The following is a 10,000-nucleotide window of genomic DNA, read 5'->3' as shown; positions in this document are numbered from 1 at the left end:
GCATCAATTGCGATGCTATTTGGCTAAGGACCAAGTATAACGCCGCCAAAGATTTTTAATTTTACACCGACACTTGTTCTGTTATCAACAATTCTCTTTTTGGCTGGTAATATTTTGACCCTTTGATGCACCGTTTCTTGTCCTCAAACTGACACAGACACTTTCTAATCTGCCTTCCTTCTGTAGTCATGAACACTTACGCAGTTCTGAACTCTTTTTAAAAAAAACTCCCTATAGGCTCAGTCGACATGGAAATAAAATATCACTGAAACACCTCAGATTTAGGCTACGACATGGGTCGGCAACAGGCAGCCAAAGCTGGCCCACCTCTGAAATTATTTGCACAGCCAAATTATTCTGGCAGACCAATTTGTTTAATATTTTATTATACAATATCGATTTACATATAGCCTTTATTCTGCTAGCTGTGCATAGCCCTCGGCCAGCACTTCAATATTGCGCTTTTGTGCTTCTGTTTGGAGCAGTTAGGCCACCTTGAAGGTGCCGCTTAACCTGACTCTCAGATGAATTTCGTTCCACTTAGCTCCGTCTAGCTTCACTCACATCCATCTGGGACCTCTTCCATTGAGAGTGATTTCGGCACCAGATTTTATGGTAGAGCCAATCAGGACGCAGGGCAGGAGTTTCATAGATGTGACATAGCGTAGAAGCGACTGTGAGACTGTTATCAGCGTCACGGGTTGGCTTCAATGTGAGTGGTTGAAGTAGCAGGTCAATAGATGACGGACAAGTGGCTTATCCAATCATGCAAGCATTTTTTGATTAGGCCCAGCCTTCTGAAGCAACACTTCAATGGATTGATCCCAGATGGATGAGTGGAGCTAGGCGGAACAAAATTCATCTGGCAAGAGTCAGGTTAGGTGCCGCTGCATTTTATAGTGCGTTTTGATAGTCTTTTCAAACAGCGACAGCGTTGTTGCATATCAGATACACAGGCTTTGCATTGTGAAACCGGGTAAGATGAATGCAACATTTTCTTTCAATTTCTCTTTATAGGCCCAGCTTTTCTCCCAGCTTCAACTCCTGTAGTTTGCTTCTCGCTTCTACTGTAAGCATTGTAACATTGTCAGGAGATGGGCCAACCAAGTAGCCAATTTAAGAATAAAAGTAAGATAGACTTTATCCTAAGAAGTAATTAGAATAAACCAGGCTCCGTGTTAAACTGTCCATCAATGCCATTATTGTAGCCTAGTGCCTCATGTTGTAGTGCCCACATTTACTATTCACAATATTGAAAGGGGAGATTAAAACAGAGTTCATCAATATATACGAATGACTAAAAATAGGACCCCAATACAACTTTATATTTTGTAAAAAGGTTTTTAAAGTAATTTACTGTATTCATTTACTGTATTATTTTTTAGTTATTTATTAATTTTTCATTCTTTAGGCTACATTTATATTTTCAAAATAACAAGGTTTTTCATGTCAGATTATTTTTCAGCCTAACATATTGGTGATGAACCCTGGTTGGTAGGGCCCCCTAGGAATTTTTGCTTAGGGCCCCCACAGACTCTAGAATCACCTCTGACCACTGGTTAAAGGGACATTTACACCAGGAACGATAACTATAATGATAATTATAACCATAACGATAAAAGCGTCCACACTGACCAACGATAAGCAAAGTCTCTCCTTGTGTTAATGAATGTGATGGCTAAAATGTGATGGGTTATGATTGGCTGTTAGCTTTTTATCGTTCTTAAAATCGCTCTGAAAGTGATCCTCAACGATATCGTTCTTCCTGTCGTTATCGTTATAGTTTATGTGTAGTTAACGTTGTCAGTCATATTAACAAGAACGATATATGTTTATAGTTATCGTTATATTTATAGTTATCGTTCTTGGTGTGAACAGCTCTTAATTCTGAGTTCGATCGAGGGGCCTTGTAGCGTAACTGGCTATAGCGTTCGTACCATATTCAGGTCCAAGTGCCCACGGGGACCCAGGATTCGAGTTCGACCCGGGTCATTTCCCGCCCCATCTCTCTCTCCCTCTCACTTCCTGTCAGTCTCTCACTGTCCTATCAGAAAAAACGCAAAACGCCCCAAAAAATCGTAAAAACATTTTTTTGGTGTTTGACCACATGACTCACCTTCTCCATGTTGGGCTTGATGCAGCGGACAAAGAAGGGGTTGGAGATACTCAGGGTGGCCATCAAAGAATGTAGGGAGTCCTGGGGGACATATGTGACAAGAGGGGGGACCAATCAGAAATGACAAGCCATCAGATCTGTTGGCTGTTTAATAATGAATGAAAACTGGTAAGAGGGACGTGATGAAATATTGATTAGTTGACAGGACTAGACTACACACATTTGAAGCATGATTTGTAGTTATTCAGTTGGACATTAATGGGAGGAGGAGATGTAAGAGGAAGTAGGAGGGGCTCACTCTGAACTGGGAGCTGACGGTGGGCTTGCGTCGTGCGGTGCCCATCTTCAGCGTCTCCTCACTGTTCCTGCTGGCCACTTGCTCAAACAGGTCATAGATGAAGTCCAGCCTGGGGGCAGGTACATGAATAGCATTTATTGCCCACACGTATGAGGTAGTGTGTCTATATATGTGTCTGAACTGGACTGGTATCAGCATACTGTGTCATCTCTGTATGTACAATAGTGTCCTTGCATAAGTAAGTGTGTGTGTGTGTGTGTGTGTGTGTGTGTGTGTGTTTCTCACTTGCTGTCTTTGAGCATGTTCAGGATGTCATCTCTGAAAGTGTCCCTGTTCTTCTCGAGGATGCCTCTCGCATCATACAACACCTGGGACAGATATAGCACGAGAGAGAGAGAGAGAGAGAAACCAACACAGACAATTAAAATATTACAAAGCAAAAAACAACCTGCTGACACAAACACACACAAACAACACACATAAACACACACACACATACACACACATTCTTTACCTCTCCTGCATAGTGCTTGATGCCAAACTGGTAGTCTGCGACTCTGGGCTTCACATAGTAAGGGTTGGTCTGTGGAGAGTACAGTAAGGAGTCAGTGGACCATGGTGCTAAATGAAGATAAATGCTAATACATTATATTATAATTATATTAAAATGACATATGGGAGAACACTACTGATGAAATGAGGATGTATGTCTCAGTAAATCTGTAAACCATGCGCAAACGTGTGTGTGTGTGTGTGTGTTTGTATGTGTGTGTGTATGTGTGTGTATGTGTGTGTGTGCGTGTGTGTGCGTGTGTGTGTGTGTGTGTTTGCTGTATGTGTATGTGTCTCTTACTGCATGTCTGCTGTGTAGTTTCTCTAGCAGGGTGAAGTCTGTGCCTTTGGGGAAGCGGCTCTCCTCATTAATCAAAGCCAGCATGCCCAGTTTCTGCAAAGAGAGTCCAGACATGACCAGTCAAACACAGACCCCACCGCATAAACATATGAGCAGTTGACTATAGAACCTACAACATAAAGCCATAAAGGGTTTTGTAATCCCAGTCCAGTCAGTATAAACCAAAGTAATCTAACCTAGATCAGCAATCATTCATATCAAACAAGACCAGTGGAAACTGAGTGTACCTTTTCAATCAGGTCCAAGCATTCAGCATTGTCCATCCAATCAATGGCCTCCCACTGAATACCTTCCCTGAAGGACAGGAAGATAAAATCTTAGCTGAGACACACAAACAAACACACACACACACACATACACACACACACACACACACACACACACACATAAATTCCCCTCTGCACAAACCTGTTATATTCTAGCTGCTCCAGAGAGAATATATGCTTGTTGAAGTACTCCTGCAGTTTCTCGTTGGCGTAGTTGATGTTGAACTGTTCAAAGCGATTCACCTATGGTACACACACACCAACACAATAAGTTGCACAATACTTTGTGTAATACAGTGAAAAGTCTGACTATGTTTCTTAGTTAGGACCTATTGTTAGAAATAGAACTAGTCTTTTGAACATGTTTTGACGGTCGTTTTAGACAACAGTATCACACACCATAACCATTACAATAGTCGGGTTGTAGGTGGCTGAGTTGGTCCTGTAGCTGACACCATCTGGAAGTAGAAGGGTCCTGTGACCTCACCGGTCACCTCATCGGTGATCATGTTTACATGGACATTAATATTCCGACTATTGACCTTATTCAGAATAAGACAATATTGCGATTATGGGGGTTACATGAGTTGATGATAGAATATTCCACTCATATTCCCGTCTGCATGTAACACAGCATATTATGTCTATAGACATTATTACTAGCAAAGACATTTGATTCTGTCTGATTCTGAAGTTTCTGCACTAAAAATTCTGATAGGACATCATATTAAGGTGAATACATGCCTAAAATGCACCCCATTATTGCGACCAAGACCGTAATACTCCACATGTCTTAATTTGATTATTGCTTATTCCGACTATGATTTTATTCTAGTTAAGGCAATCAGAACATGCCATTTACATGACAGCGACTTCTGCGGAATATTCTACTAATCAGATTAATATCGGAATATTAATGTCCATACTCGGTGACCTCACCTCAAAGTTCTCGAAGCCGAAGATGTCGAGGATGCCGATAGACTTGAAGTTGTCTTTGCCTTTGATCTTCTGGTTGATCTTCAGGATAATCCACGAGAAACACTGGGAGTACAGCGCCATGGCAACGGAGTCACGTGAATCTATTGCCTGCAAACCAAGAGTGGACGCAGTCAGTTTGAATATGTGTATCGTGTATGTGTGTCTTCATAGGCTTACACGTGCATGTCACATACAGTTAATGATGTATAAATAAATGACTGTACATGATACAAGGCTTGGCCAAGGCATGTGGCAGTCATAGATGATATGTTTGCACATAAAAAAGCTACAAATGTAAGTGAATAAATTATAGTAAGTATAAGTGTGCATTTGTGTGAGTGTGCATATGCATGTATTTGACTGTGTGTGTGCACACATGTGTCTGAGTATATGAGATGTGCGTGTGTGCATGTGTGTGTGTGGGTACTTGTGTAAGCACCTGTTCTACAGTGAGAGGTGAGCAAATCTCCTCTCCCCTGAGGATCATGGATCTTTGGGTCAGAACCTCAGAAAGCTGGAAGGTATCCAGACCCAGCAGGTCACTCACGTTACTGACCACTGAGACAGAGAGAGAGAGGACAGAGGTTAAACACATACACACACACACGCACGCACGCACATACATGCCCACACACACACACACACACACACATACATACATGCGCACACATGCACGAGCACGCGCACACGCACACACACACACACACACGCACACACACACACACACACAGGGTGGCTACCTTGTTTAGTGGTGATCTGAGCGCCCCCTGCTGTCATGAACTCTACGTTGCCCAGCTGCAGAACTCCAGACAGGAGCTTGAACATGTCTCTGCTCTCCTCCTCCGAGAACTCCAGCACCTTCAGAGCCTCCTGCACACGGACAGAAGAGAGAGAGAGAGAGAGAGAGAGAGAGAGAGAGAGAGAGAGAGAGAGATTAGTATAATGATCTTTTCTGTTTATTTACCTTTTCAGTTGTTGAGCATATTTGTCCTTTTATGTGTGTATGTAATTGAGCCTGTCAATAATGTTACTACAGCTCATGCCAATAAAGAGAGAGAGATGAGAGAGAGGGTGAGAGAAAGAGGGAGAGAGAGAGATGAGAGGGTGAGAGAGAGGGAGAAATTTATCATTGCTCTTTTAGGTCAATGCGTGAATGCTGAGCAAACTATAGCTGAAATCTGCACTCCCCTATTTCATTTCTCTTCATTTCCAACTCCCTTTATCTCATTCCATTCTATTCTCTCTAGAGCTCTGCTGGCATCCCGCTGTGACACTGTCAAACACCTGCTTATCACCCAGAATCAGGTTGACAGGTTTGTGTAACGTCGGTATTTTTGTTATTGCTCCCTCTTCTTTTCCATCTCTTTCTCTCTCTCTCATTCTCTCTCTCTCTCTCTCTCTCTCTCCCACTGTGTTGTTATGCTTCTGGGGCTGTGTGGTGCTGTTCCTCTCACCAAGACACTGTCAAACAGCTGCTTATCGTCCAGACTCCTGTCCTTCATACAGCCCGACTGGTTCAGGTAGTGGAACGACTCCACAGGCTCTGTCAAGAAGTACGTCTCTGCCAGAGAGAAAAACACATACACACACACACACACACACACAAAGAGAGAGACAGACACAGACATACAGCGATACAGACACACAAAATCACACAAACAAATCAACATAATGTAGCAAATGATAGATATCATGACATAGACGTGTGGAAGAGGGAACATGGGCCATGTGGTTTTGGTCTCCAGTTGTGTTGCATTTAAAAGTATGTGTTTATGGGCGTGTGTGTGTGTGTGTGTGTGTGTGTGTGTGTGTGTGTGTGTTTGAGTGAATTTTAAGGCACCTTTGTATGTGTGTGTTTACCTTTTTGAGTTTTGTCAGCTCCAGCTAGAAGTGCATAGAATATGTGATAGTTCCTCTCCCCTGGGTTCTGCCTCACCACTCGATTCTGAAGGGAAAACACACCAAGCAGGGTTTAACCTATGAAATATGAATGTGCTCCTGGACATGGGTGTGCTTGTGTGAGCATTAATGTATGTGCATGTGCATGTGTATACTGTATGTGCATGTGTGCACATGCACGTGTTCATGGATGTTTGTGCATGTGTGCATGTTATTGTGTATGTGTGCTTGTGTATGTGTATCTGTGTTTGTGTGTGTGTGTGTGTGTGTGTGTTTGTGTGTGTGTGTGTGTGTGTGTGTGTCTGTGTCTGTGTAAGAGCATGTGTTTGTTTGCCTGCATAAATGGTGGTTTTGTGCTGCTGGGTCTTAGAATAGCTCAGTAATAGCTCTGAGTGTTTGACTGAGACAGTATAAAGTGGCTGGTGGGCGTCTGTTCTATAAGTGGAGCTGCTTCAGCTGGGCTTTGGCACCGTGCAATCAGACACACAGCACCACCAGAGAGAGAGAGAGAGAGGAGGAAACAACATCTTCATAAGCCTCTATGCACCAAACCGGCAGGCTAGTGTACAGTATGCATGGAGGTTGTTGCACAAAGAAAAGAATTTGAAACAAGATAGTTGTTTTCAAATTGTGCTTCATGGATCTACCTGTTCATGGAAAATAAATTCCTATCTTTTTGTATTTAACTGCTTTCTCCTGCCACCTTCTTCCCTCGACATACTCAACATCACCTCAAACAGTGGTGCGCCTCCCTAGATGTGGGGTGGCCGCATCGGTCCCTCAGAGGTTGTTAGACAAAAAAGAATTTGCAGACTAAATGTCATCCATGGCCTGTGTTTCTGTTGGGCTTGGTTCAGCTAATTATGATGCCCTTTTGTAGTAAATCTCTAAAGCTTAATGAGCTGAATGATTTCCTTCCTCTTAACCTCAAGCTGGTGTGTGGTGTGCGATTTGGCGCAAAATGGCCGCTGTGCATCACCCAAGTGGCTACTGCTACACATTGGTGGAGATTGAGGTGAAGTTTCCTCCCGTCATTGTAAAGTGTTTTTGGTAGATAATGCATTGTATGTAAATGTAATGGGTTATCGTTGTTGTTAGTGGAATAAAAATGTAAACAACTGAACTGTCCCTTCAGATGGAGGAAACAGAAATAAGTCTTCTCTACAGTATACTGTATGCCTAATGGGGATTTTGATGTTGATTTATTATAAATATGAGTGTATTCAGGAGATTACAGTTGCATACACCTTTCCAGTCCTGGCCCTGTCACTACAAGCGTCTTATGCTTGATCACCCTCAAGCACATTGGACTTTCTTAATTTAACTTATATAGTGTATTTAGTATTTAGTTTTGTTAGTTTCTTATCTTATCTTCTACTGTCTTTATTGTACAGTGGAGTTTAGTTATATGTTTATACTAATGTTTACCATTTCTGTTGTAAGTGCATGTTGTGTGTTATGTCTGTATGCTACTGAGACCCTTGAATTTCCCCTTGAGGATCAATAAAGTATCTATCTATCTATCTATCTATCTCATAATCTCACACATTGGTGAGATTTTACTGACAGGATCCATTCCTTAATTGACAGTGTACCTTTTCCAGCAGGTCTGGATGGAGACAGATTAAGGAATAAAGTTTCGTCATAGGAAGGCAGCATTGCAGTCACAGTAATGGGTACCACGCCAGTATAGGTCACACACTTTGTCCATCACACATTTATCACAGATATTTGAAAGCTCTGGGGACTAGCCCGATTGGTTGTGGTATTTCTGCTGATACAGTGATTGGCTACTGTAGTTGCTGTGCTGTAACGATTGGCTGAGCTTCACTGTGGTATGGCTTTGCTGATTGGCTGAGGTATAACTACTGCACTGCAGTTATTGGCTTGTAGCTGGTATTTGTGAGGGTGTGTGCAAGCGCAGTTTGTGTGAGAGTACTGCATGTGTGTGTGTGTGTGTGTGTGTATGTGTGTGCATATGCCTGTTTGATCTCCAGGAGATACTATAGAAAGAGAAAGACAGAGTGCAGTGGTTGGGTGGGTCTGGTTGTATGCGATATTAAACAGCTGAGCAAATGTCAGAGCTGTTTGTGTGTGTATTTCTGTCTGTGTGTGTGTGTGTGTGCCTCTGTGCCTGATCTGCTAACTCTATCGGAACTCCCCATATTACCGTCGGTCCTGTATTTCCACCGTCTTGCGTGTATGTGTCACTTAATATCCATTTCTATACAAACCAAGACAGCGGACTCCTAAAGAAACGCAACCACCCACACATCTAAATTAGCTATGTACCAAAAATTACATTTTACCGTGACTCGAAGAGCTGTAAACAGTGTTGTAAGGCTGCTTGTACACAACCGCTTGGAGCTCCAGTGGAATTTTAATTTCATGACGAGAATTCTCGGTCTAACCGTTCATGTGCCGTTGAAACGGTGTAAATAGGCGACCCATCAGGCCAGCACTATAACTCCGACCGTGTTAAACAAAATCGGATATTTCAGGCAGTAAATGCTCCCGTTAAGAACCAAACCAGATTTTGTTCAAATCTACACATCTATGGCTACTGAAAATTGTAAGGTTCATTTAGTAAATGTTATTTTGAAGTGTTAAAAAACATTGTTGTTTTAGAATTTCTGAACAAAAGTGGTGATAATTGGGGGTGTTACGATATCTCCTCTACATGCACCGGTGGAACTTGTTGGTCACAGTTTGTGTGAGTGTGTGTGTGTGAGTGTGTGTGAATGAGTGTACACGTGTGTGCGTAAATGTGCGCCATTCACTGCATTATTGCGCGCAACAGTGTAAAGAGGATACAGTCGACGATGCATCCTCCGTGGATGTTCCCACTCTCGGAGAAGTGCAGCTGGATGAACTTCCCGAAGCGGCTGGAGTTGTTGTTGTACACAGTCTTGGCATTCCCAAACGCCTCCATGATGGGGCTACGCAGAGACAGGCAGCGGGAGGGGAAAATAACAGATTATTTATGACAACAGTGGACTCGTGTTGTGTTTTTGTTTTGTTTTGTCACTTTGACTACCTCAGTGTGCAGTGATTTGTTTTGTGTGTGTGTGTGTGTGTGTGTGTGTGTGTGTGCGTGTGTGCACATACCTGCTCTGTACGATGGCCTGCTCCACGCGTGTGCTTCGCTCTGATGGAGGAGTTCCTGCTGAGTTCTGGCTCATCACCGATAGGAACTGTAGCAGCAGCTTTGTGCTCTCTGTCTTACCTGCACCACTCTCTCCACTAAACACACACACACACACACACACACACACACACACACACACACACACACACACACACACACAAGCTGACATTAGCCGTATTCAACTCACTAAATTGAATCAGGATGGTCTGAAATATGATCTCCTTATACATTATTATTACCTATCTCACGAACAATCAGCCACTATATTCAACCTAATTGGATTACGGGTGAAAAGTGCCTGCACCTATCAGAGCTATTGGTTAACACACACACTGTGCCTGCCTCCACCCCACAGCCAAAGCCACATTAACACTGCCAATCA

General features: G+C 42.8%; 1 protein-coding gene across 1 annotated transcript in view; it reads right to left on the bottom strand.

Annotated features, from left to right (window-relative positions):
* Positions 1-10,000, bottom strand: part of myo10l1 (myosin X, like 1) — a 96,281-nt gene that overhangs the window by 26,820 nt on the left and 59,461 nt on the right. Inside the window, exons 5-19 of the mRNA XM_076303481.1 lie at positions 9,579-9,713; positions 9,285-9,409; positions 8,066-8,079; positions 6,432-6,516; positions 6,026-6,132; positions 5,312-5,441; positions 5,011-5,129; positions 4,533-4,679; positions 3,736-3,836; positions 3,555-3,621; positions 3,268-3,360; positions 2,929-2,997; positions 2,700-2,782; positions 2,415-2,523; positions 2,117-2,197 (exon numbers count right to left, since the gene is read on the bottom strand). Coding sequence (XP_076159596.1) covers positions 2,117-2,197; positions 2,415-2,523; positions 2,700-2,782; positions 2,929-2,997; positions 3,268-3,360; positions 3,555-3,621; positions 3,736-3,836; positions 4,533-4,679; positions 5,011-5,129; positions 5,312-5,441; positions 6,026-6,132; positions 6,432-6,516; positions 8,066-8,079; positions 9,285-9,409; positions 9,579-9,713 — 1,465 coding nt within the window. The remainder of the gene's footprint in view (positions 1-2,116; positions 2,198-2,414; positions 2,524-2,699; positions 2,783-2,928; positions 2,998-3,267; positions 3,361-3,554; positions 3,622-3,735; positions 3,837-4,532; positions 4,680-5,010; positions 5,130-5,311; positions 5,442-6,025; positions 6,133-6,431; positions 6,517-8,065; positions 8,080-9,284; positions 9,410-9,578; positions 9,714-10,000) is intronic.

Source organism: Alosa pseudoharengus, unplaced genomic scaffold, assembly GCF_046254945.1.
Source record: "Alosa pseudoharengus isolate Yale_2024_CS ecotype anadromous, Long Island Sound unplaced genomic scaffold, YU_APseudo_1.1 YU_APseudo_1.1_scf_24, whole genome shotgun sequence".
In the NCBI taxonomy this organism is placed as follows: Eukaryota; Metazoa; Chordata; class Actinopteri; order Clupeiformes; family Clupeidae; genus Alosa; species Alosa pseudoharengus.
This window is presented reverse-complemented; position numbering and strand designations above follow the sequence as displayed.